Source organism: Caretta caretta, chromosome 3 (genome assembly GCF_965140235.1).
Source record: "Caretta caretta isolate rCarCar2 chromosome 3, rCarCar1.hap1, whole genome shotgun sequence".
Taxonomy (NCBI): Eukaryota; Metazoa; Chordata; order Testudines; family Cheloniidae; genus Caretta; species Caretta caretta.
In genome coordinates, this window is record NC_134208.1 from 90,274,978 (window position 1) to 90,302,801 (window position 27,824).

General features: G+C 45.1%; 1 protein-coding gene across 1 annotated transcript; it reads left to right on the forward strand.

Annotated features, from left to right (window-relative positions):
* Nucleotides 1-1,058: 1,058 nt before the first annotated feature.
* On the forward strand, nt 1,059-22,734 carry RWDD1 (RWD domain containing 1). Its single transcript, XM_048844721.2, has 7 exons — nt 1,059-1,212; nt 3,454-3,519; nt 6,142-6,272; nt 9,742-9,885; nt 11,431-11,563; nt 14,722-14,784; nt 18,858-22,734. Exons 1-7 carry the CDS (start codon nt 1,140-1,142, stop codon nt 18,968-18,970), a joined length of 723 nt encoding a protein of 240 aa, XP_048700678.1. The 5' UTR covers nt 1,059-1,139; the 3' UTR covers nt 18,971-22,734.
* The last annotated feature ends 5,090 nt before the right edge of the window (nt 22,735-27,824 follow it).

The following is a 27,824-nucleotide window of genomic DNA, read 5'->3' on the forward strand; positions in this document are numbered from 1 at the left end:
AGCTCGCCCCCCCCTCGACCGGGCAACCGTGACGGCAGAGGCGGAAATGAGGACGCCAAGGACACAGCCCAACTCCTGCATCATGTGACCCACGGCGTAGCCTGCAGCCCCTGTCGCGCTTCAGCGGCCCCCACCCCGACACATGACAGCCAAGCCTCAGTCCTAACACATCCGCTGACGAGCGATGCCCACCAAAAGCAACGCTGGTTGCGTCCCAAGGGCGGGGCAGGGAAAAGTAGAACGGGAAAGGCGGGGTGGGGCGGGCTGTCAATCACAGAGAAACAACCACAATTAGTCTACACTTGACCATTAATGCGGATTAATGTAGGGTGTGAATCTTCGGCTGGTTACTACTCTGGGATTAACTCCTTGCCAGATAATTTTATTCCAGAACAAACATACCTTATTCTGAGTTAGTTTATGGTAGGGTGGCCACTCTGACATTCCTTGCATAAGGGATGAGCTGGTACTTCCAGAAAAGGCACGGGGCCGCCCCTGCTAGTCTGGACTTGTACACACAGCGGGTGTGTGGCCCTCTTTAAGAGCACATCACCTCCTGCCCCCACAGATGTGGTTTTGCCTGCATAGTGATTTTGCATTGACACTGGAAAGGGCAGCATGCTTTGTCCAATGCCAGACAAAAGCAGGTCAGGTTTTGTCCAAGTTTTGTCTGGCATTGAACAAAGCATGTCAGGTTTTGTCCATGTCGGGGAGGGACAAAGCACCTCAACAGGGGGCTGGCACCCGACTCCAAAACGGACGACGAGCCTCGCTGGTTTACACTGGTTTAAGGTCCTTCAAACTAAAACACTCTTATGCTTGACTATGTGAACGCATGGAGTGAATCAGCAATAGCTCTTCCCGAGTAATTTCCCATTTAAAAGTGGATTAAGAAGAACCGGAGCGAGACGCTCTTAGTCCAGAACGAGCGTCCACACGGGGCGCCTGTCACAGCTAATCCGAAGTCACTCCGCATGTAGACAAACCGCAAAGAGTGGGGGCGGCTGGCGGCCCAGGTCGAGAACAGAGCTGCGGATGTGTCACGGCTTCAGCTCCTCCCCCTTGCCGGGGTGCGCCTGCGCGGGCCGCCCGGGTGGCTGGGCCGTGGCGGAGCGTTCCATGGCCGGCGGCGCGGGACCATGGCCGATTGCAGCGAGGAGCAGCGCAACGAGCGGGAGGCGCTGGAGTCCATCTACCCGGACTCGTTCACGGGTCAGCCGCGGGGGGGGGAGCCTGGCTCGGGGAGCTGGCGCGAGCTTCCCTGCAGCGGGGCGAGGGTGGACCCGCCCCCCCCCAGTCCTTGCATGGCGCGCAGCTCCCCGAGCGCCTCCCGGCTGCTGCTGCGGCGTGCCCGGGCAGGGAGCTGGGGGTGGCGGAGCCGCGCTTTGGGTCGCAGCGCCACGCACCTAGCAGCGGGGCCCCCCACCTGGGCCGGTCTAAACAGGGTCCAGCGGGTGCGGGGGCCCCGCTCCTCTTTAAATACGCCGGTTGCGGGAGTCCTGTGGCGTTACCCTAGGCTTCCCCCGGGGCCGGGGGCAGCAGAGCCGGGCTGGCTTCTCTGCCCCGCTGAGCAGAGCGGCTGGGTTAGTTCTCGCTAGCCCCAGGCTGCTCCCTCCCAGCCCCTCCGTAGGTTCCTGACCTTGAGTTGCTTTTTGTGGCGTGTGTCAGTCTGGTTTCTCTGACACCCCTCGCTGCTGCTAGGCCCCAGCACTCCTAGCTCACCCTGCTCCAGCAGGACGTGGGCGAGGATCTAGGGTGAGCGCCTTTGGGTGAGCCTTTACAAGCAGAGCTCTTGCGGACACCTGGGTGGAAATTAAAGACAAAAACGAGCCAACTTGGAGCCCTGCTCGGCTTTCTTTTCTCGTTTCTGATCCTCGCCAGGCGTGTGGCATTGCTGAGTAGGTAACAGATGCTCAGTTTGCCTCCATACTTGTTGCATTTCCAATGCCTGGCTTTTTTTCATAGTTTCCAACATCAGAATGGAGCACTGTGATCATCTCGTCTGTCATCCCTGTAAAGCACAAAACACAGAGCTTTTCCAAAACAATTCATTTTTGCTTATTGCTTTGTAATGACCTGTTAGGTAAAGGAAGTGGCGGTAAATCCAAACTCTTATTTGACAATTAAATTTGCAAGCACTGGGGTGCTCTTTTTCAGATTCTTATTTAATTGTCTTGCTGCTTATTTCAGCCTTTTAAAATCTGTGTTGAAGTTATTTTAGCTTGTTAAGCCAAAGGTGTATGAATTTATTATCAGTGACTCAAGATGCAGAATCATAGAACATAATGAAGTCCTAGATTAAAGCTGTAAAATGCCATTTGAGCTGAGCCAGCTCACTGCTAGGATTTCCTCAAGCCCAGAAAAAAGTGTATTGTAGTCTGTAACAACAACAGGGCTTAGGTCAGATTTTCAGACTTTTTGGTGAAAATCTTTCACTTGTTTATACTCCTGAATAATCAGGTGAAATTCACTCTCTGACAGCCCACAGTCTGGATCTGCAACGAGAAGATAGAGTTCTCCTGTGGCCATTACTCGGGGTAATGTGCTACAGCCCCTCTGAAAAAGCTATACAACGAGCTGGAGCCACTAATCTGCAAAATTGTGGGTCTCGTGTGCCCATCCATCTTCCCAGGTTATGCACAGTTGTCAGAAACCACCTTGTGGTGCCATGCTTCTAGGGGCTCCCTACATAGTACTCATAAAGTAACTGGTGGTTAGGACCTTGTTTTGAGGTCTTGGGTGAATTTAACTTTCATCTCTAAATTGTTCATGTCAGCAATTAATTGCCTTCACCTGTCATATCACTTCCAAAGTTAGATTGCTGATTCTTTGAGGCAGGATCCAAGCACTTCTGTTTGCTCTGAAAAGTACTTCCCACTTTTTTGGTGCCTTTTTAAAAATATCAATAGGAGCTGATTTCTCTTTTGTAGAGTTACTACATGTTCTTCTTAGAATAAAGATAGAAATGCACCCGTTGCTATTCTTCTGCTTACCAGTGAGACTGGTAATGAATAGGTAGTGAATGAGCAGCTGCATTTAGACCAAGAAAGCGCCTGGTATTCAGTATGCATATAATTAATTCATAAACAGACATTTTAACCTTTTTTTACTCAAATGATTTGTTCTCCTATATCCTCACATAGAAAAACTTAATCAAGGTTAGATTTGCACTGTATCTATATCCTTTTGGTGGACAAACATTTTATGTGAGATTGGTACTATATGTACACTCTGTAATAGCAGAAGAACAAAACAGATATTAAATCATCAAGAAGAGAAAATTGTTTATCTAGGGGAAAAAAATTAATGGATTGGAGGCTTCTTGTTAGAGACCTAAAGATGTTCCGGTTTAATGAAATAACAGAAGCAAGGTAGCACCCATAGGCTAGTAAAGAAAAGGTGTCTGACTTTAAGAATCTCTCATTTATGTACTATTTCTTTACTTTTTTACAGTATTATCAGAAAACCCAACAAGTTTCACCATCACAGTGACATCTGAAGCAGGAGAAAACGATGAAAGTAAGTCGGTCATGGGGAAAACTTTTCTTTATAACTTCTGAAATTATAAGGCCTGATTGTTTTAAAATATTATTCCAAGTATCTGTGTCTATCTCTAGTAGATATAATGTGAAATAACCTGTTGTGGGAAATCTGGTTGTCCTCTTGTGAATGGGCTCTGAATATCAGGTAAGTCTACAGCTGTAGTTGGTGCTTCAGAATAGTTTACAATGATGTTTTCCTAGACCTGTTTAAGAGCCATGTTAGTCTGTATTCGCAAAAAGAAAAGGAGTACTTGTGGCACCTTAGAGACTAACCAATTTATTTGAGCATAAGCTTTCGTGAGCTACAGCTCACTTCATCGGATGCATTCAGTGGAAAGTGTAGAAGATCTTTTTATACACACAAAGCATGAAAAAAATACCTCCCCCCACCCCCACTCTCCTGCTGGTAATAGCTTATCTAAAGTGATCACTCTCCTTACAATGTGTATGATAATCAAAGTGGGCCATTTCCAGCACAAATCCAGGGCTTAACAAGAACATCTGAGGAGGGGAGGAAAAAACAAGGGGAAATAGGTTACCTTGCATAAAGACTTAGCCACTCCCAGTCGCTATTCAAGCCTAAGGTAATTGTATCCAATTTGCAAATGAATTCCAATTCAACAGTTTCTCGCTGGAGTCTGGATTTGAAGTTTTTTTGTTGTAATATTGCAACTTTCGTGTCTGTAATCGCGTGACCAGAGAGATTGAAGTGTTCTCCGACTGGTTTATGAATGTTATAATTCTTGACATCTGATTTGTGTCCATTTATTCTTTTATGTAGAGACTGTCCAGTTTGACCAATGTACATGGCAGAGGGGCATTGCTGGCACATGATGGCATATATCACATTGGTAGATGTGCAGGTGAAGGAGCCTCTGATAGTGTGGCTGATGTTATTAGGCCCTGTGATGGTGTCCCCTGAATAGATATGTGGGCACAGTTGGCAAGGGGCTTTGTTGCAAGGATAGGTTCCTGGGTTAGTGGTTCTGTTGTGTGGTATGTGGTTGCTAGTGAGTATTTGCTTCAGGTTGGGGGGCTGTCTGTAGGCAAGGACTGGTCTGTCTCCCAAGATTTGTGAGAGTGTTGTAGATCCTTCAGGATAGGTTGTAGATCCTTAATAATGCGTTGGAGGGGTTTTAGTTGGGGGCTGAAGGTGACGGCTAGTGGCGTTCTGTTATTTTCTTTGTTAGGCCTGTCCTGTAGTAGGTGACTTCTGGGAACTCTTCTGGCTCTATCAGTCTCTTTCTTCACTTCTGCAGGTGGCTATTGTAGTTGTAAGAATGCTTGATAGAGATCTTGATAGAGATCTACAACCTATCCTGAAGGATGACCCAACACTCTCACAAATCCAGACTCCAGCGAGAAACTGTTGAATTGGAATTCATTTGCAAATTGGATACAATTACCTTAGGCTTGAATAGCAACTGGGAGTGGCTAAGTCATTATGCAAGGTAACCTATTTCCCCTTGTTTTTTCCTCCCCTCCTCAGATGTTCTTGTTAAACCCTGGATTTGTGCTGGAAATGGCCCACTTTGATTATCATACACATTGTAAGGAGAGTGATCACTTTAGATAAGCTATTACCAGCAGGAGAGTGGGGTGGGGGGAGGTTTTTTTTCATGCTTTGTGTGTATAAAAAGATCTTCTACACTTTCCACTGAATGCATCTGATGAAGTGAGCTGTAGCTCACGAAAGCTTATGCTCAAATAAATTGGTTAGTCTCTAAGGTGCCACAAGTATTCCTTTTCTTTTTTCCTAGATCTGTTACTTAAGAACTCTTAATCTACTGTTAATATGTTCTGATCAGTAGATTGTGACTTGCCCAATGAGAACAATTCCTTGTGATGTTTAAGATATAGCTTACTGCTACCACTAAAAATGTAGTTGGTTGTTTGCTGGGTCTGGTCCTGCTTCTGTTGAAGTCAATAAGAGCGGGTCCTTAATCAGAAAAACATGACAGTCTATGGAAAGTGTAGATTTGAAGTGTATAGCAGTTCAGAACTGCAGGAAGCTCTCAGTCAGTCACAATAGTGGTTCAGTATGTCTTCATATCACATGCTGACTAGGTATTTACGTACCAAATATTGTGGTACAAATTTACGTACCAAATGTGGCAAGAAATACTCTTGGTGGTATGGTGTACTGGATTGGCACAGTACTGGGACTCCTGGATTCTAATCTTGGTTTTGCTGCTGACCCACTTTATAGCCCTGGTCAAGTCACTTAATCTCTCTCTTACTTTACTCTTTAAAAGGGGATATTGCTTGCTGATCTGCAGTACCTCAGAGGAGTATTACATAGACTAATTACTGTTTCTAATGTGAATTGAAGGTGTAAACAGCCAGTAAGTGCCAAGAATTGTCTCCTGTGTCATGGGTAACTTTTATAGCACATCTGAGGGTTAATGATGAGTTGAGATTCGTATGTTATATTCAAACCAACTGTTATAATTATTGTAAGGTGTTCCATTTTTAAAATAGTTGTTGTTGTGGATTGTTAAACAAAACAAGATTGTTACTCTAATATAAACCTCAGCATTAAGAGTTAATATTTATGAAGTTTGAGGCCATCACACTAAGATTGCCTTTTGTACCGTAGCTGTCCAGGCAACCCTTAAATTTACCTATGGAGAAAAATATCCAGATGAAACTCCACTTTATGAAATATTCTCCCAGGAGAACCTTGAAGATAATGATGTCACAGACATACTAAACCTTCTAGCACAACAGGTAAGGAAATTAAGACTATATTGACTCTCTTATTGATGTTGTTTCATAATTCATTGGTTTGAGAGGTGAAGTAGGCACAGTAAATTCTGATGCTAACCAAAACTTAGAAGAGCATATGTCTTACGAATTGGTTTGTGCATTCTGCTGTAGGGAGTGACTTACATTAACTTGAGTTTAATTTTCCAAACCCTAAGACTTAGCTTTTTGACCGTTATAAAAAGTTGTGTGGTATATATTTAAAACAAAACATGCTGATTTTTTTTAAAATGCCACGTAAAGCTGCATGTGATCAGCCATATAAAGATGCATGATCTAGCTTTAGAAATGGCTCTGTTAAACAAGGTACAAAGAACAGCTAGTAGGATAATCAGAGGATTGGAGGGCCTATCTTATGAGAGCACACTAAAAGAGCTTGGCTTGTTTAGCCTGTGGTTTGGTCTACGCTACACAGGTTGATGTAGGGCAGCTTATGTTGACCTAATTATGTCAGTTCTACACTACAGCCTTGCTCTTGACGATGTAAGTGCCCTACTACCCCAACATAATAACTCTACCTCCACGAGAGGCACAGGGCTTATGTCGGTATAGTTAGGGTGACAGCAGCATTACTTACTTTGGCTGCTTGCTGTCAAGTCAGTTTCACGGCAGGAATCCTGAAATTGACAAGAAAGCAGAGCAGCTAGAGCCCAGCTGTCCCCTGGGGAGCTGGGGCGAGAAGCCTGAACAGCAGGAGCCTGCTTCCCGCTGGGAGCTGAAGCCAGAAGCCGAAGCCAGAAGCCGGGGCCCTGGGAGTCTGCGCCTGGCCAGGAGCTGGGCAGCCTTGTCAGTTTCCTGAGCTGTGATATTGACAAGGCTGCCTGGCTCCAGGCCAGGGGAGGGCAAGAAGTCGGAGCAGCTGGATCCCGCTCCCTGGGAGCCAGAAGCTCCAGGTGGCTTCACCTCACTGCTCCCAGAGGGGGAGGAGGGGGCAGTCTGCTGGGAGCCTGGGCGGTAGCTGGGGTCCCAGCAGGGAGCTGCCAGCGGAGCTAAGAGACCGGGTTCTCAGCGCCCCATACTGCCTGTCTTAGATTGGTGGAAGCGCTCCTGGTGAGAACATGTACCACCAACCCAAGGAGGGAAGTGTGAACATGCACCACCATGGTAATTACTGTGGTAAAGTTGATCTAATGTATGTCGACTTATGTTTCTAGTATAAACATACCGTAAGAAAATGAAGTCTGCAATGGGATCTGATTGCTCTCTCTAAATACATTAGGGGAGTAAACACCAGGGAGGATGAAGAGCCATTTAGTCTTTTAGTGTATGTTAGCACAAGAACAACTGGGTATTAACTGGCCATCAACAAATGCAGGCTGGTAATTACAAGGTTTCTAACTGTCAGAGAAGTGAGGTTCTGGAACAGCCTCCCAATAGGAGATGTGGGGCAAACAACTTTAGTTTTAAGAGAGAACTGGACAAATTTACAAGTGGGATTGTATGAGAGAGGAGTTTGTGATGGTGAGGAGGCAGGGCTTGGCAGCTGCAGTCTTGGGGATCCTCTCTCTGGTGCTTGTCTGATATTTCCTAAAATCTCATGCTTAAGGACTTCTGCCAGTCACTTGCTGAGATCAGGAAGGGATTCCCCTACCGCCCCGCCCCACCCCACTTTCCTTTTCTTTTCTTTTCTTTTTTCTGAAGCATCAGAGATGGCTATGACTGGAGATAGGACATTGGATGGGCTGGTGCTTGGAGCTGGTATCAAGCATTCTTTCTCTCAGGTGTCTGGCTGGCTGGTTGTTCACGTATTCAGGGTCTAACTGATCACCAAATGTGGGATTGGGAAAGAATTTTCCCCCAATTCAGATTGGCATTGACACTGGGTTTTTTTCTTTTTGCTTTCCTCTGCATTGTAGGTGCAGGTAGCTTGCCAGGATCATCTGCGTATATTTCGCTTAATGAATACCCTGCCATTGCAGAGGTCTGGAGCACTGGTCCCTCCTATTCTCTGCCAGTGGCACATAATAGTTTAGTCTACTGTGGGCTGTAATTCTTTGGTCTAATTTTGGTTGTTGGGTTTAGTGTGTCGGTGTTGGGTGGTGGTGGTGGCCTGTGATCTCCTGTATATCAAAGGAGATGATCTAGTGGTCCCTTCTAGCCTTAAACTTTGAGCATGACAAAGTAAGGTTCAATTGCCCCCTGTGTTAGGGTTCACAAACACAACAACAAAACTCTGAAATGGGAAGGCTCTAAATAAATTGTTTAACACCTCTCCTGCTCCACAACTTTTGCCTGGCACAGATGCCTTTGATTGTATTTAACAGTTTTGTGTAAATAAGTTGCCAGGTATTAAGACTTCCAAAATACAGGAAAACCCGCTAGGTCTTTGGACAACTAGAGTATAGGAAGTATTAAGGCACTTAAGAAAGAAACTAAAATCAAGATAAGACCTTGCTATTACCTGAGCTAGCTGAACAATCCTAGCATCCATGTTTCTCGTAGGACTGGTAACAGCAGTGAGGACTGGGGACACAGTGCAGAAATGTGGTCTTCGCTACCATATTGGCTTGTACGGGCAATTAGTAAGCACCTGTGGGTATGTCTACCCTGCAGCTGGGAGCGAGCCTGCTAAAAATAACTGTACAGACGTTACAGCTTGGGCTCTCAAGCCCACCCAACCCCCTGGGTCTGAGCCTCGAGGTACTAACCTGAGTCTCCTCCAGAGCCACATTGTCCACTTCGCCATCTTTCGTGTGCTGGCTCAAGCTCCTTTAGCACGAGTCAGCCTACTGGGCTGGAAGGCTTGCTGTGAACTGCAGTGTGTGGCTCCAGAAATTCATGACTAGGGAGTTCTATCCCCACCTGCTTTAAAATTATTTAATTTAACAAATGTGTTTGGGTTTTTTTGGTTAATTAGCAGCACCCTGTATCCCCTTCCTGCCAAGAGTGCGGGCTATAATCAGATGGTATTGGTAACCTGTTGTGAAGATAGTGACTAGGGATGTAAAAGTTTAACCAGTTAACAGATAAGCATCAGTTTTGGTTAATGGTTAAACTCCACTGCTGGCCCCACGTGGCAGGCAGTGGGGTCCCACATAAAATGTGGGGGTGCTGCAGCACCCCCTGCACCCTTAGTTCACCACCTTTGTGAACTTCTAAACGGTTACTCATTTAACCAATAGAATTTTAATAGGTTTAACGATTACTATTTTTAAACCCTATTTACATCTCTAATAGTGACCTGAGAGAACAGTGTTGATGTTTACTGCTCTTCCCTCCTCTCTCACCTGGGATCATTTTAAGTGGCTTAAACCCAGTGAAATAAATTTGACTAATTTCCAAAACTGGTGCAAGGCAATTCAGCAGTGAAACTTGCATTCCTACAAGACTAAGCATAAGCACTTTCCAAACAGGCATAATGTGTAACCTCTCTGTCCATGACAAGTTTGCCTAGTGAATTGCCTGTCTGAGGCTGCCGCCTTTTATGTTGCAGGCAGAAGAGAACTTGGGGATGGTGATGATCTTCACTCTAGTGTCAGCTGTACAAGAGAAATTAAATGAAATAGTGGATCAAATAAAAACAAGACAAGAGGAGGAAAAGAAACAGAAGGAAAGAGAAGCAGAGGAGGCAGAAAAGGTGGGTGAAGTATTCCATTTTCAGCTAACAGTTTTCTGGCTTTCCTTCCTAAAGGTGCTGTGGTTGAGGTAGGATTGATTAGCAGTAGTATTGTCCCAGACACACAAAACAGGCAGAAGCAATATTTAAAACTTCAGAAGTAGCCACACATTGAGCACAACTTCCGTGATTTATTAAATCATAAATATTGCACTTTCCAGGTTGAACTTTTCTGGCATTGCTTTGAAAGGTTTGGGGATGTCCTCTGACTACTTCTCTCCCTTTGGACCCCCAAACAGCACAGAGAGTGGACACTGACATCATCCCTCTAGCCAGATATTCTTCCCTGAAATGAGGGAGTGCCCACTTAGCGCAGAGCTGGCGTTAACCAGCGCCATGCCATCCTCCGTGTGGCTTTCATTTTAAGTGGAAGGAAGGGATGAGGAGCAGGAGGGACTAGAGTATATTGCATTACCCTCACACTGTTCTCAGATGTTGTACAGTCCCTGCGGGACCGTGGCCAGCTGTTGAAGGTTTGAACAGCCTACACAGTTTTCTGATGCTTCCTCTCTCTCCTTTATAACATGAATGCCACCAAGAAGCGGGGCAACTCCATTCCTCTGTCAATTGACTTGATGGAAAGGAAGTTGGATGGCTCAAACTCTAGAGTCAGCCAGACCCATTAGCCTCTTCACTGTAGCCTGGTATTTGTTTGCCACCACTAAGTAGCTCTTCCCCTTCTCAAGATGTGTTAGAAGAAACTCCACCACTGAGTTTTCACTTCCTTCTTTTGGTAGCAGCTAGAGGGCTGTAGGACTCCATATCCTTTCAGTTTGGATCCCATCACTATAGGTCTGTTCACACACTCATGCTCTTTGGTGTTTCCCAGATATTTACACCTCAGAGTGCACTGCATTTCTGAAATCCCAGATTACGAGCTTTGGCCATGGGCTTTTACAAGCACAAAGCACTCTGGAAGCCCTATCGTATGGAGGAATGTGATTGCACAGTAGGGTCATTATGTAGTTGCCATGGTGGAAGGAACAGTTATTCTCCTCTTCCTCCATGATAGAGGAGAAGTCTTGCTGGTTGTATATGTCACCCCCCTGTGTGGTACAGATATTAAATATAAAGTGTTCTGTGGTTTTAGGAATTTTAATAACAAATATTCATATACAAAGCATATCTGTCCAATCCATCCTTAGCGCTCATGTACACACCCCTTTTTCATTGTGACTTGACCTAAACCACTAACAAGGTGCACTACCCACCTGTGTGTATGCTGCTTTATCTTATTGGTATTACATTATAGATCCAAATCAAAACAGGAATTTTCTACAATAGTCTTCTGTGAATAAGTAAGCAAGCCACACATAAAAACGACTAAGAATATCACACTTTTCACTTTCTTATTGTAGTGGGGGTTAATTTGCTATAAGAAACCTAGTTAAAATTGGTGCCTAGTAGTTACTGCCTCTTGGCATACAATAATTTCAACCATAAAGAGAATATTAATCTTAACTCTTTGCTTTGCCACTGGAATCGTAACTTTTTTTTCTTTTACAGCTATGTTTCCATGGCACTCCTGTTACAATTGAGAATTTCCTAAGCTGGAAAGCAAAGTTTGATGCAGAGCTCCTAGAAATTAAAAGAAAAAAGATGAAAGAAGAAGAGCAATCAGGCAAAAATAAATTAAGTGGTATGACTTTGCAATTTTCTCCAAGTTTGCCAACTTATCAGACCAGTATGTCAAATAATGAAACCATGTCCAAGAATTTTATTTTTTGTAGTAAAAGATTAGTATAGTATTGTCAGATGCGAATCAAGGTCTGATTGTTAACGGGGAAGATTTATCTTGTAAACTAAGCATTAGCTTCTTATTGTTGTGCCTTAGAAAGGAGGCTTGAGCATTTGTGTTGGTGCAAGTGTGAGTAGTCCATTTCTCACACAAGACCCATTCAAGCATCAAGGAATAGTGAGGAAAATTGGAAAGGAGAGGAAAATGGAGAGTGATATGATAAGATAGTCTGTGTTGCGCTGGAACATATACAAAAAGAAAAGGAGTACTTGTGGCACCTTAGAGACTAACCAATTTATTTGAACATATACAGTAACTCCTCGTTTAACGTTGTAGTTACGTTCCTGACAAATGCGACTTTAAGTGAAACAATGTTAAAGTGAATCCAATTTCCCCAGAAGAATTAATGGAAATAGGGGGGTTAGGTTCCAGGCAAATTTTTTTCACCAGACAAAAGACTATTGTGTGTGTGTGTGTGTGTGTGTGTCTCTCTCTCTCTCTCTCTCTCTCTACACACACACACACACACACACACACACACACACACACACACACAGTATAAGTTTTAAACAAACAATTTAACACTGGAACATAGCGATGATGATTGTGAAGCTTGTTCGAGGTGGTGAAGTCAGAGGGTGGGCTATTTCCCAGGGAACGCCTTGCTGCTAAATGATGAACTAGCAATTGGCTGAGCCCTCAAGGGTTAACTCGTTAATGTAGCCTCATGCTGTACAAGGCAGCAGGAATGGAGGGAGGAGAGATAGCATGGTAGACAGAGACACACACCCTGTGTGAGAGAGAGATGCGCATTGCTCCTTTAAGGATGCTGACCCCACTCTAAATACACTGCCTTTTTAAGTTAATCAGCGAACTGAGGTGGAGAAGCTCCCTCCGTCCTGAGCCCTGTTGTGTGTATCCCCCTGCTCTATGGAAGATGGTGTAAGCGGGGTGCAGGAGCAAGGGGGAGGGGGACACCCTGACAGTAGCCTCCCTCTCCCTCACGCACCGAGTGTCCCGTCCCCCCCGTCCCCCCCACACACACAGCAAGCAGGAGGCTCTGGGGGGGGCAGGAGCAGCACATGGCTGTGGGGGGAGGGACAGCTGAACTGCCGGCAGTTGATAGCCTGATGGCTGGCTGCTGCACAGGGAACTTAGGGGAGCGGGGAGCTGATGGGGGGCTGCCGGTCCACCCTGGTTCCAAGCCCCCACCAGCTAGCTCCAACGGGCTGCTCGTCCTGCAAGCAGTGAACAAAGTAGGCGGCTGCCAAATGACATTAGAAGGGAGCATTGCACAACTTTAAACGAGCATTGATCAGCAACGAAACATCGTTAACCAGGACGACTTTTAAGTGGGGAGTTACTGTAGATTGCCAGCTCCACATGAAATTATTTAGTTGAATGTAGATGTTTGTATTGTTTCTGGTTTGTTACTGCAAAATAGGTGATATATTTGTTAATGCATGAGACAGGTAACCAGTATAAGGAAGACACAATGTCTTGTCCTCTGAGAGGTTTAGAAGCAGGGTTAGGTGGTGATGCAGTATTCTTACTGTCCATATAATTCAGTTTGATCTGGCCATAAGAGGGAGCAAAGTGACTATCAAATGGGCAAAGCCTGAGTTACCAGTAGGAATGGTCTATGCGGAAAGAAATTTTCACTCCCAGACAACTGCACAACTTGGTTGTGGCTGGAGAGGAGTCATGATTATGGCCTATCATTGACCCCTTTCCTCCAATGGGATTACAGCCTTGTAGATCCATATCTTCTTTTTTTAGGACCATGCTGGCCCACTGAAAGTATCCCCTCCATGTTTAAAATCAGGGCAATGCTGCAGAGCTTGGCTCCATGGCACAGAAAGGGTGAAGACAATACAGAGACTTTCTGCTGGTTGACCTCCCACACAGTTAAACACAATTAAAATGATGCATTTTAAGCCAATTTGCTTGTGCATGAAGAGAACCGGGATTGTGCCCACAAAGCAAATATGAACGGTGACGCTTGTGTGAAATAGATTGATATCAGAGATGTGGCTTCAGATCCTGAGGTATTGACTTCGATGGGAGTTTGACTGAATAAGGACCTCTGGATTTGGCCCCTGCAGTGTCAAAGAGTTTTTTGCAGTGTAGTTGTAGCCTTGTCGGTCCCAGGATATTAGAGAGACAGGGTGGGTGAGGGAATATCTTTTACTCAACCAACATCAATTGGTGAGAGAGACAAGCTTTCGAGCCACACATGTAACTTGTGAGGATATATGTTTTTTAAAAATTTATTAGGCTAAATTAATGGAAATGTATGTTTGAAAGGATTTTGCTAAATCTGACATGTTTTAGAAGTCGTGTAGTAGCAATACAAATATATACTTAAGCAATTTAATATGAACATTAGGCATGTTAAATGGTTTTCGAGTAGACTGTAGAATCAGTATAAAATGAATTTCTTTAAATTCTCAGAAGATAGGTAATGTGAGCATGGAAAGATTCATGTCCATTTTTACAAAAGCTTCCATTTTACTTTACATGGACACATGGTAGGAAGGGGAGTCAAATACATGTTGAATGCAACAAACATGGGCCTGATTGGCCCAAGTCAGTTCATGGAGATGACGATTTGACCTGTTGCGCATAAATGTGATGGATCAACAGCACTATATTCTTCCTCCTTGACACTTCAGGAGCATTGTGTGTGACCTCCAGGCAAAACCAGAGGAGACAGTGGGGGTATATCCTTTCTCTCAGCGTTGATTTCACCTGAAGCTGCATTAATTCTTGCATGGAGCTCTTTTGCAGAGCCTGTCTCACCTGCAAGGGAAGGAATCCCAGAAAGATGGACAACATCTGCCCAGAAAGCTTAAAATTTAATAGATGAGATAGGCAAAGAAGTAACTGGTCCAAGTATAGTCTGAGGAAAATGCCAAGGGTACATAAATTATCAAATATTACTTCGATGTTATTTAAATATCAAAATTCTAAAAGACTCTTACAAAATTTCATGTTGCCTGGTTTTAGTAACTACATTCCAAGCTATCACTAATTTTAATATTTATTATTTCTTTTAGGAAAACAACTATTTGAAACAGATCATAATCTTGACACGTCTGACATTCAGTTCTTAGAAGAAGGTAAACTTCTGGTTTTTTTTTTCCATTATTTGCACTGTTGAAAGACTTGTTTAGAAATCTGACTAAACTTCAAATTGTGCAGCTAAGTTATGGTTAAAGCTAAGATTTTGTCACGTTATTTTTAGTAAAAGTCACGGACAGGTCATGGGCGATAAACGAACATTCACGGAGCCCATGACCTGTCCGTGACTTTTACTAAAAATAACTGGGCGGGCAGAGCAAGGAAGGGGGCAGGAATGGAGTCCCTGTGGCCGCAGCAGGGTTGCAGCCACGGGGTGGACTCAGCCCCCGCTCTGGAGCTGGCCGCAGCTGCAGGATAGAGTGTGCGGCCCTGACTGCAGCCACCACCAAACCCCAGCTGCAGTGGAGGATGGGGGTGTATGGCCCCCACTGCAGCCACCAGGCTGGGGCGTGTGGCCTTGGCTGCAGCCCCTGCCAAGCCCAGGACGCCGTGGGGCTGGGGTGTGTGGCCCCAGCGGAAGCTGTGAGACTGGGGCTGCATGGTCCTGATTCCAGCCAGCCCCAGTTGAAGGGCAGGGGCGTACAGTCCTGTCTCCGCCAGCGTAGAAGTCATGGAGTTCCCGTAATGTCACCGAATCTGTGACCTCCGTGACTAAATCGTAGACTTAATTATGGTTAAAAGCTGTCTTAAATGTTTGTTTAATGTGGGGAGAACTTCTTTAGCAGAAATATTGCAAAGTAGTGTGTTTTTTAAAAAAAACAAACAAAACAAAAACCAAACAAACCCAAAACACTTAGAGCATTAACAAAATATGTCTTCTTCTAAACCAGCTTTAAAAGGGTTTTAAGTTAAACCAATGTAATTTTCTCATGTAGCCAAGGCCTTATTAACTCAGTCAGTTGATGCACAAGAAGCAATAGAATTCAGCTGTCTCTTGGCACCTTGAAGGCTAACAGATTTATTTGGGCATAAGCTTTTGTGGGTAAAAAACCCACTTCTTCAGATGCATGGACTCCATGTTTTTTACCCATGAAAGCTTATGCCCAAATCTGTTAGTCTTTAAGGTGCCACCAGACTCCACATTGTTTTTGAGGATTCAGACTGACACGGCTACCCTTCTGATACTAGCTGTCTCCTGGCTTTCTTGACTCTTTAGGTCTTTTGGAAGTAAAAAAACAGTAAAATCTTACTTTGTCACTGATATTGGCAGATAACTCTGAATGCACACAAGTAGAAGAGGCTGTTGAATTGGGGAGTGTATATTTTTATGCAGGTCCTGCCATGTTGATGATATCATCAGCAACTTTTATAGCAGAAGAATAGACCGCTATGTACAGTTTATTTAAAGGCGTTCGGGTCTTCAAGTTTTTTTTTTTTTCCCCCATGTAAATGACCTTTACTTTAAAGCATTAACTTTTGAACCATATGCTGGCCCTAATTCAGTGTGCATCTGGTCCTACTCCTGTCAGTGATCAAACGCCAACTGACTTCAGTAAGAACAGGATCTGGCCCTAAATGAGGATGTTGCTCTGCTGTCCTCTACCACGGGCACAACTGAGGTGTGCATGACAACATGAGACTGAGTAAGAAACTGCAGTTTAGTTTTAAATAACTCCACTTTAATAGCGTGCCATATTGTAATTCTGACATTAATACACAATGGGAAGGGGGTGGATAAATCTCAAACCTTTTCTATATTATTACCTTTTAATTGAAAACAGATGCCTCCTGTGAAATACTTGCAGGTGAGAAATCTAAGCCTGGGATTGTTTTACGTGGCCAGTAGATGTCACCATTGTTCCATGCAGACCCAGCTGTGACATACTGCAGGTTTTATCAGTCATTTTTTAGCTGTCTCAGAAGGAAATATGAAAATGTACAAAGCTGCACTTCCAGCATCTCTCTGGACTAGTCTACACTAAAGCGCTAAAGTGGTGCAGCTGCACCGGGTCTGCTGAAGATGTTCTCTGCCAAGGGTGGGCAAATTCTTTGCCACATCTGGGTTGCAAAACTGTATGGAGGGCCAGGTAGGGAAGGCTGTGCTCTCCCAAACAGCTTGTCCCCCCTGCCCCTATCCGCCCACTCCCGACTACCCCCCTCAGAACACCCGACACATCCAGCCTCCCCTGCTCCTTGTCCCCTGACCGCCTCCTTCTCCCTCCCCCCCCACTCCCCAGAACCTCCATGCCATCCAACTGCCTCCCCCTCCCTGTCCCCCGACAGGCCCCCCAGGACTCCCACGCCTATCCAACCCGCCCCTGTTCCATGTTCCCTGACCGCCCCCCTGCCCCATCCAACTGTCCCATGTCCCCTGACTGCCCCCCGGGACCCCCTGCCCGCTATCCAACCTCCCCGCCCCCTTACCATGCCGCTCAGAGCGGCAGAACTGGAAGCCGCACCGCCCAGCCGGAGCCAGCCACACTCCCCGCGCGGAGGCATGTTTGCAGGGGGGGACTGCAGGGGAGATGCGAGGAGCTAGCCTCCCTGGCCGGTAGCTCAAGGGTCAGGCAGGACGGCCCTGTGGGCCGGATGTGGCCCCCAGGCCATAGTTTGCCCATCTCTTTTCTATGCTGACTGGAGAGAGCTCTCCTGTCGGCATAATAAAACCACCTCTGAGAGGTGGTAGCTGTGTCCACACTGACACTTAGGTCAGTGTAACTTAACATTGCTCGGGGGGGGGGGGGGGGGGGGGTATTCAAACCCTGAGCGACATAAGTTATACCAACATAACCTGTAGTGTAGACAAGCCCTAAAACTTGCTATGACCACCACTGAAACCTTGAAACGATGGGGTTATTGTTTTTTTTTTTGTGTTTTTTTTTGTGGAAGTACAGGTGTTTAAATTTAATCTGCTCTGCTTTTTCCCATTAGACATAATCAGTGATTTAAATGTAGAACTCTTGAATATTTTTTCATGATTTTTTTCCCCATAAGTCTGGCCTTAGCAGTTACTTAAAATATAATTTTATTTTTCATGTGTGTAACCAATAAGAAGGATCGACGTATGAAAAAGGGTGGTTGGCTTTAAAGAAAAATTTGTCAGGTTTTGTTGCTTCCTTGTAAATCTCATATAGCTTTGCAATTTTTCCCTCTGTGTAAAGTAACTGATACTGCTTCAGGAGCTAAATTCGTTTGGAAAATTTCAGACTGTTGCTTGGTGTGCTGAGAAGAGGGAGGTTTGAGGCATATGGAAAGAACTTATGTTGGTCTAACCAGCATTCTTCTAAACTGCTGTAGGTCAGATGTTCTCAAATAACATTCCAGTAGTTGCTGTCCTGAAAGCGACGTGTGGCATTATCATGTTAGACGTAGTGTTTGAGATGATGTGTTTCTAATATTCCCATAGGCCCATATTTTGCATTTAAGCCTAGAGTATCTTCATACACATGTCCCATTGATTTTTTGATTTTTTTTTTTATTTATTTTCTTATTTACACTTGTGTTTGCAAGTTTGGGGCCATACAGACCTTGCAGCTTCCAGGAATTGATGCACTTATCTTGGAATGAATCGGATAGTTGCCATCTCTTGGAACTAGCAGTGGTAACATCAGTTCATCAATTGGCTGTGGATATTTTACCTATGTCACAATCAGCTCTGTTAAACACTGGGGTGGGGAAAGCATTGTTATTCTAGTTAATCAGAAATGAGGGGTGGGGGTTGTTCCTCCACCTCTCCCCATTCTGTTCAAGTCAACATGTGTGAACCAAACAGTAAAGTTCATTAAATTTGGACCAGCATCATGGAATAACTGTAAATAATTGGTACTGGGGAATTGTTTTCTGTGGTGAAGCAGAGGACTCAAAGGTTCTTAGACAATCTGATCTTTTCAGCTAGGTCAGAGGTTTTCAACCTTTTTTTTTTCATTTGCGGACCCCTGACAAATTTCAAATGGAGGTGCGGACCCCTTTGGAAATCTTAGACGCAATCTGTGGACCCCGAAGGGTCCACGGACCACAGGTTGAAAACCACTGAGTTAGCTGATGGAGAAGCATCAGAGCAACACGTCTTTCTTTTCTGTCTGAAGAATGAAGGAAAAACCCCTAATTTTCTTTTTCCTGTTTCCATAAAAATCCATAATAAAACACTGTTTTATTTTCCCCCCCCTTACAGCTGGAAACAGCGTGGAAGTGGATGAATCCTTGTTCCAGGAAATGGATGACTTGGAGTTGGACGATGAAGAGGATGACCCTGATTACAACGCTGTTGATTTAGATAGTGACTAAACTGAAATTGCTGAACTGGCTGTTTCATTGGTATGCTTGGACACATGTAGGGAGAAAGAGGCAGTCAGGAAAGCCACAGCATCTGTGGCTCTACCAAGCATGTATTGGTTTTCATTTTTGAAGGAAAAAAACCAAACTCTTTTAATTTCAGGAGAATACTCTTCTGATGACTTTCATCATAATTAATAAATTGGCTTTAACATTTCAAATGTGAAATGTTAGGCATATCGTTAACCTGTATGAAGTCTAGAAACCCAGACATCTGTTCTGTTCTCCCTTCCCACCTCAATAACTGCCCTTGAAGAGATCAGACATGCAAGGTGGAAAGGTGCTAGGGCAGATGCTGCATGGGCGGCAGTACAAAGGTGTGCTGAGCACCTGTTCTGTTCTCTTCAGCCTGAGATACGTGTGGAAGTTCTGGTGAAGAAATGGGGAGTGCTTACTATAAACCTGCTCTATCTGTGGGACTCTACAATGCTTCGTATACAATGTATTAATGATGCTTGTAACCGTTCTCATTCATTAATGGCTAGAGAGAGACTGACTGGTGGTGACCTTCCAACTTCACACCACCTCCTCAGAGTTCCATGTTAGATGATATTCTTCCTCTTCCCCATACTACAGCAGCACCACCAATAACACTGCTGATGTTAAAGATAAAATAGTTTCTGCATTAGAAAGGTGATTTGATAACTTGGCCATTGCAGGATACATAGGGTTTAAAATTGACGTCTTGGGTCCGATTTTTTTAAAAGTAAAACCAGAGCAGTAAAAACCCTTTAATTGCTCTTCTTTTCAAATTTTAACTTTCTTGGCCATAATCCAGACAAGAATTTGGAAAAAAGTTCTAAAGGACATGGAGGCCTTAAAATAACTTTCAAACGTTTGATAGATCAGTTTGAAAGGCAACTTCTATTTTGAACTTGTGCAGTAGTTAACCTTTATTGAAAATGTTATAAAAACAATAATTTAATTAATGGGACTTATTCCCTACAATCAGCAGTGTACAAGACCACACCATTGTCGTTAAACTTGAGTAACAGTTCAGAATACTGTCTCTCTTAGATACCATGGCACCTTGTAATTACTAGGTGTGGCATTACGTTGAAGTCAACTGTGGTGAAAAGTCTGTTAGTGCAAGATAGAGCAAAAAGATCCAGCCAAGCTGCAGGAACCAACATGCAGATGTTAGCTCAGCTGTTTCCTTGGGCTTAGAGTGGCATCAGCTTGCTCTGTGCTTTGCTGCACTGTTTTGTGTTCCACAATAGTACAGCTAGGAGAAGAGCAGTAGGATTGCTGGAAGATCACAGGCTATGGAGAGAGGTGCGAAATGGAAGACTATTGCTAATGAGAGGAAGATGTAGCATGTGAGTGTGGGTCTAAGAGTAAGGAGGATGCTGTATTTTCCTTAGAAGAAGGAACAGGAAAACATTTTAAATGGAGAAATAGAGGAAAGTGAATAAACCAAGGCAAGAAATATAAGCAAAAGTGGATAACTGAATTGGGGAGGGAAGGCTAGTGAGACATGGAGGGAGGGGAGAAGACACTATTGTAACTCCTCTGTGATTATAGATCAAGCTGCAATAGATGTTTGCTATTGATCATCAGTTATAAATGAAAATCCAAGGATCTCCGTGTTGCTAAATATTTTAGCAGGTTTACTTCTTGTTTATGAAGATACGATCTCGCTTCCTCTGATGGAAAAATATTCATAATGTAATATAATATTTTTCAAGGATGACTTGAGGCTCTTTTGAATAAAGTAGTTTGGGATACTGTATACAAAAGGAACTAAGTACAGGTATGCCTTGTTATCGTATGAGTGATTGTTCAAACAATAACTAGGCGTAAAGCTAATTTCAAGACACAGGTCTCTGAATAAATTGGGATCAGGGAGCTGCCAAGCCTCTAGATGATGGAGGTTTGTGTGCGCACTCTAAATTTTAATGTATTTTTAGTATGACTATTTTAGCTATCAGGGCTTCAAGCAAGTTAATTTGTTTGTATGCGGAGTGTTTACTGCTATTGCCACATTTGCTCTGAGAACTAGAAATATTTAACTTTTAGTTACATATTTAGAAATGGGAACCTTCAGACCAGAAGCCCCTATGTAGCATGATACTGTCACATTCTGGGGTGCATTTCAGAACTGAGGGCTTGTCCCTGCTTGCCCTGCAACCTTGTGTGCCTCAGTGCTTTACTGTTGTAGCTCCCAGTCTGGGCCACCCCCAAACAGCCTGCCAGCATCCAGGTCACACTGAGTGTCCACATATAGCTATACGCTTGGTCCAGCAACTCTGACCCCAGTAGCCTCTCAACAGCATACTAGCGCCACACTGACTTCCAGCAACCTTGGTTACTACTTTCAGGATGGCCCCGACACGCTCCCAAATGTTGGACTGTTCAGATATTAGAGGTCCTTTGCAGCTGTAAGGGGTCAAAATTCAGCTGTTTGCTATTCTCCTGGAGTTACCAAACCGTTCAGTTTAAACACAACACTGGATTAGTTTGTAGTTAGATAAACTTATTTCATTTTTTAATCTTAAAATAGGTTTTAAGTGAGTACAAGTGTTAGGTATTAAAGTCAGGAATGGTTACAAGAGAAATAAAGACAAAATGCTTTCTAGTAGCTAAAACTTAATAAGCTAGACTTGGTTCAAGGTAAAATCCTTACCGCAGGTTCTCAGCAACACAGATGACCATATTCTCTCTTCAGGGTTTCCCCTCAGAGTCAGAGGTGGTTACTGTGTCTCTGTTACTGTGTCTCTCTTAGGTGAAAGAGACACAGAGGCAGGGAGAGATCTGTTGGGGGTGTTTTTGCCTCTCACTTTTATAGTTGAGTCACCCTTTGCAATGGATTCTTCTAAAGATTACCCCTTAAAGCAAAGTTTATTCAAACAGTAAAGAAGGTAACATGGAGTTGGGTGGTGAAGGTGGTTCCTTGCTCTTTCTTCTTCCTTGTGTATGCTGAAATGCAGATTTGCCTTATCTCCTGCCATTTCCCGTCTTGCTGTCTCAAGGATCCTGTTTACTACTTACATGTACATTGAGGGAAACACACATTTTGTTGTGTAGGATAAACCAGTTGAACAACTTTTGCCAAGGCAGGGCTGGGTGGGTTTGAATATGTGCTGACAATATCATACAGGGGGCATTTATAACTTTACATATAATGTTGCTACATGTAGTAAGAAGATGGCCTGAAACATAAGGCCTTGTATCAGAGGCCTGGGATAAAGTAATGGTCATAACTTGCTAATATAAAGCAAAGTTAAGTTGTGAGCAAAAGGTAGGCCCAGATCACAGAATCTGGCAAGAACAGGGCTGATATTGCAGAAACACATATTCCTAAGTAGTGCTAGGCATAAGCATATAGATGCAAACACATTCCAGAAAGGTGGTACCAGAACACCTTGATGCCAGCACATTCCCCAACGATAACAGAAACACACTGACCCATCCTGAAGATAAGGTCAGGATGACAGTATGATGGATAGAGATGTTTGGATCAAACCAACACATACAAGGTAATTGGTGGCACCCTGGTACATCAGGGTCAATACGTAATTTTTTGCATTGGTGTGTAAGAGGTATCTCAGAGGGAGTGTCTTTGGCCAGCCTAGGGAGCAGTGGAAAGTCCTGCCACTGACTGAGCTGCATCCATTGTCACGAGCATACATGTGCTAGTATCCTTGTAGAGTCTGCCAGGTGCTATTCCTGTGCTTCATCGACAATAAACCTGGCTGGGCGCCTTCGCTGCTAAACCAAGTCTTGTGGTCTTATTGGGCAGTTCGATTGAAGCCTGCTAAACTGGGTATCTGGCCAGAGCCAGTGCAGTACTCAGAGAGAACACATGCATGCAGCCAAACATCTGATGACACTACATACGTTTCACCATGATATTTTTGGCCAGAAAGTTACTCGTTTCCAGATGATACCTCACAAAAGATGTTTTGTACAAAAATCTATTACAATAGTATGTAAGGTGTGAATACAGGAGTGTTTTTGGTCACAGTTACAGAACAAGATTATCCTTTCATATGACTCAACTACTTGTTTAGAAAGATTTTGGTAGTCATTAGGGCTGTCAAGCGATTAAAAAAATTAATTGTGATTAATCATACTGTTAATAATAGAATACCATTTATTTAAATATTTTTGGATGTTTTCTACATTTTCATATATACTGATTTCAATTACAACACAATATAAAGTGTACAGTGCTCACTATATTTTTTATTACAAATATTTGCACTGTAAAACAAAATAGTATTTTTCAATTCACCTAATACAAGTACTGTAGTGCAATCTCTTTATCATGAAAGTTGAATTTACAAATGTAGAATTATGTACAAAAAATACCCTGCATTCAAAAATAGAACAATGTACAACTTTAGAGCCTAGGCCCTGGTCTACACTGGGACTTTAGGTCGAATTTAACAGCATTAAATCGATGTAAACCTGCACCCGTCCACATGATGAAGCACTTTATTTCGACTTAAAGGGCTCTTAAAATCGATTTCCTTACTCCACCCCTGACAAGTGGATTAGCGCTTAAATAGGCCTTGCCAGCTCGAATTTGGGGTACTGTGGACACAATTAGACGGTATTGGCCTCCGGGAGCTATCCCAGAGTGCTCCATTGTGACCGCTCTGGACAGCACTCTCAACTCAGATGCACTGGCCAGGTAGACAGGAAAAGAACCGCGAACTTTTGAATCTCATTTCCTGTTTGGCCAGCGTGGCAAGCTACAGGTGACCATGCAGAGCTCATCAGCACAGGTGACCATGATGGAGTCCCAGAATCGCAAAAGAGCTCCAGCATGGACCGAACGGGAGGTACGGGATCTGATCGCTGTTTGGGGAGAGGAATCCGTGCTATCAGAACTCCGTTCCAGTTTTCGAAATGCCAAAATCTTTGTCAAAATCTCCTAGGGCATGAAGGACAGAGGCCATAACAGGGACCCAAAGCAGTGCCGCATGCAGTGCCGCATGAAGGAGCTGAGGCAAACCTACCAGAAAACCAGAGAGGCGAACGGCCGCTCCGGGTCAGAGCCCCAAACATGCCGCTTCTATGATGAGCTGCATGCCATTTTAGGGGGTTCAGCCACCACTACCCCAGCCGTGTTGTTTGACTCCTTCAATGGAGATGGAGGCAATACCGAAGCAGGTTTTGGGGACAAAGAAGATGATGATGATGATGATGATGAAGTTGTAGATAGCTCACAGCAAGCAAGCGGAGAAACCGGTTTTCCCGACAGCCAGGAACTGTTTCTCACCCTGGACCTGGAGCCAGTACCCCCCGAACCCACCCAAGGCTGCCTCCTGGACCCAGCAGGCGGAGAAGGGACCTCTGGTGAGTGTACCTTTTAAAATACTATACATGGTTTAAAAGCAAGCATGTGAAAGGATTACTTTGCCCTGGCATTCGCGGTTCTCCTAGATGTACTCCTAAAGCCTTTGCAAAAGGTTTCTGGGGAGGGCAGCCTTATTGCGTCCTTCATGGTAGGACACTTTACCACTCCAGGCCAGTAACACGTACTCAGGAATCATTGTAGAACAAAGCATTGCAGTGTATGTTTGCTGGCATTCAAACAACATCCGTTCTTTATCTCTCTGTGTTATCCTCAGGAGAGTGAGATATAATTCATGGTCACCTGGTTGAAATAGAGTGCTTTTCTTCAGGGGACACTCAGAGGAGCCCATTCCTGCTGGGCTGTTTGCCTGTGGCTAAACAGAAATGTTCCCCGCTGTTAGCCACAGGGAGGGGGGAAGGTTGAGGGGGTAGCCACGCGGTGGGGGGAGGCAAAATGCGACCTTGTAACGAAAGCACATGTGCTATGTATGTAATGTTAACAGCAAGGTTTACCCTGAAAGAGTGTAGCCACTGTTTTATAAAATGTGTCTTTTTAAATACCGCTGTCCCTTTTTTTTTCTCCACCAGCTGCATGTGTTTCAATGATCACAGGATCTTCTCCTTCCCAGAGGCTAGTGAAGCTTAGAAAGAAAAAAAAACGCACTCGCGATGAAATGTTCTCCGAGCTCATGCTGTCCTCCCACACTGACAGAGCACAGACGAATGCGTGGAGGCAAATAATGTCAGAGTGCAGAAAAGCACAAAATGACTGGGAGGAGAGGTGGCGGGCTGAAGAGAGTAAGTGGCGGGCTGAAGAGAGGGCTGAAGCTCAAATGTGGCGGCAGCATGATGAGAGGAGGCAGGATTCAATGCTGAGGCTGCTGGAGGACCAAACCAGTATGCTCCAGTGCATGGTTGAGCTGCAGCAAAGGCAGCTGGAGCACAGACTGCCACTACAGCCCCTGTGTAACCAACCGCCCTCCTCCCCAAGTTCCATAGCCTCCACACCCAGACGCCCAAGAACACGGTGGGGGGGCCTCCAGCCAACCAGCCACTCCACCACAGAGGATTGCCCAAAAAAAAAGAAGGCTGTCATTCAATAAATTTTAAAGTTGTAAACTTTTAAAGTGCTGTGCTTAAAGTGCTGTGTGGCATTTTCCTTCCCTCCTCCACCACCTCTCCTGCGTAACCAGCAGCCAGGCGATTTGCCTCAACCTCCCACCCCGCCATAAACGTCTCCCCCTTACTCACAGATATTGTGGAGCACACAGCAAGCAGTAATAACAGTGGAAATATTGGTTTCGCTGAGGTCTAAGCGAGTCAGTAAACTGCGCCAGCGCGCCTTTAAACGTCCAAATGCACATTCTACCACCATTCTGCACTTGCTCAGCCTGTAGTTGAACAGCTCCTGACTACTGTCCAGGCTGCCTGTGTACGGCTTCATGAGCCATGGCATTAAGGGGTAGGCTAGGTCCCCAAGGATACATATAGGCATTTCAACATCCCCAACAGTTATTTTCTGGTCTGGGAATAAAGTCCCTTCCTGCAGCTTTTGAAACAGACCAGAGTTCCTGAAGATGCGAGCGTCATGTACCTTTCCCGGCCATCCCACGTTGATGTTGGTGAAACGTCCCTTGTGATCCACCAGAGCTTGCAGCACTATCGAAAAGTACCCCTTGCGGTTTATGTACTCGGCGGCTTGGTGCTCCGGTGCCAAGATAGGGATATGGGTTCCGTCTATGGCCCCACCACAGTTAGGAAATCCCATTGCAGCAAAGCCATCCACTATGACCTGCACATTTCCCAGGGTCACTACCCTTGATATCAGCAGATCTTTGATTGCGTGGGCTACTTGCATCACAGCAGCCCCCACAGTAGATTTGCCCACTCCAAATTGATTCCCAACTGACCGGTAGCTGTCTGGCGTTGCAAGCTTCTACAGGGCTATCTCCACTTGCTTCTCAACTGTGAGGGCTGCTCTCATCTTGGTATTCATGCGCCTCAGGGCAGAGGAAAGCAAGTCACAAAGTTCCATGAAAGTGCCCTTACGCATGCGAAAGTTTCGCAGCCACTGGGAATCGTCCCAGACCTGCAACACTGTGCGGTCCCACCAGTCTGTGCTTGTTTCCCGAGCCCAGAATCGGCGTTCCACAGCATGAACCTGCCCCATTAGCACCATGATGCATGCATTGGCAGGGCCCATGCTTTCAGAGAAATCTGTGTCCATGTCCTGATCACTCACGTGACCGCGCTGATGTCGCCTCCTCGCCCGGTATCGCTTTGCCAGGTTCTGGTGGTGCATATACTGCTGGATAATGCGTGTGGTGTTTAATGTGCTCCTAATTGCCAAAGTGAGCTGAGCGGCCTCCATGCTTGCCTTGGTATGGCGTCCGCACAGAAAAAAGGCGCGGAATGATTGTCTGCCGTTGCTCTGACAGAGGGAGGGGCGACTGACGACACGGCTTACAGGGTTGGCTTCAGGGAGCTAAAATCAACAAAGGGGGTGTCTTTACATCAAGGAGTATTTCAGGCAGGACTTCACGGAGGGTTCCAATAAGAAATGGTGCACTTAAGTTATTGTTCTTATTGGAACAAGAAGGTTAGCCTGGCCTCTGATTGATACATGGCTAGATTTACCTCGCTGCACCTTCTCTGGTAGTGACTGCAGTGTGACCTAGAAGAATGAGTCCCCTAGACGGGGGAGGGGGAGAAGCAAATGAATACAGAACAAATCTGGTCTATTTCTTGTTTTGATCCACTTCATCTATCTTTTACATCTTTGGCTGGCAGCAGACGGTGCAGAAGGACTGCATGCCATCCACATCTCATGGCTGCTTGGCAGAAGATGGTACAATACGACTGCTAGCCATCCTCATCTCTTGCCTGCCCGGCAGAAGATGGTACAGTACGACTGCTAGCAATCCGTATCGCCTGCCTGCTCACCATAAGACGGTTCAATAGGACTGACTGCAGGACTAAAGAGAATGACCTGGTCAAGTCACTCCAAATTAAGTCCCTGCGCCCATGTCTGTCCAGGTGCTCCCAGCCGACGTGGCCAGGAGCACCTTGGACATGACGGTGACAGCTACCAGTCGTACTGTACCGTCTGCTGCCACAAGGCAAGGGGTTGCTGCTACTGTGTAGCAAAGCCGTACCACGTCTGCCAGCACCCAGGAGACATAGGGTGACGGTTACCTGAGCGGGCTCCATGCTTGCTGTGGTATGGCGTCTGCACAGGTAACTCAGGAAAAAAGGCGCGAAACGATTGTCTGCCCTTGCTTTCATGGAGGGAGGGAGGGAACGGGGGCCTGACGATATGTACCCAGAACCACCCGCGACAATGTTTTAGCCCCATCAGGCATTGGGATCTCAACCCAGAATTCCAATGGGCAGCGGAGACTGCGGGAACTGTGGGATAGCTACCCACAGTGCAACGCTCCGGAAGTCGACTCTAGCCTCGGTACTGTGGAAGCGCTCCGCCGAGTTAATGCACTTAATG

Excerpts from the sequence above, each read along its gene's own strand:
- RWDD1 (XM_048844721.2), top strand. The coding sequence starts at position 1,140 with ATGGCCGATTGCAGCGAGGAGCAGCGCAACGAGCGGGAGGCGCTGGAG. Across the intron at positions 1,213-3,453 it reads CTACCCGGACTCGTTCACGG|TATTATCAGAAAACCCAACA; the intron begins GTCAGCCGCGGG and ends ACTTTTTTACAG. Across the intron at positions 6,273-9,741 it reads TAAACCTTCTAGCACAACAG|GCAGAAGAGAACTTGGGGAT; the intron begins GTAAGGAAATTA and ends TTTATGTTGCAG.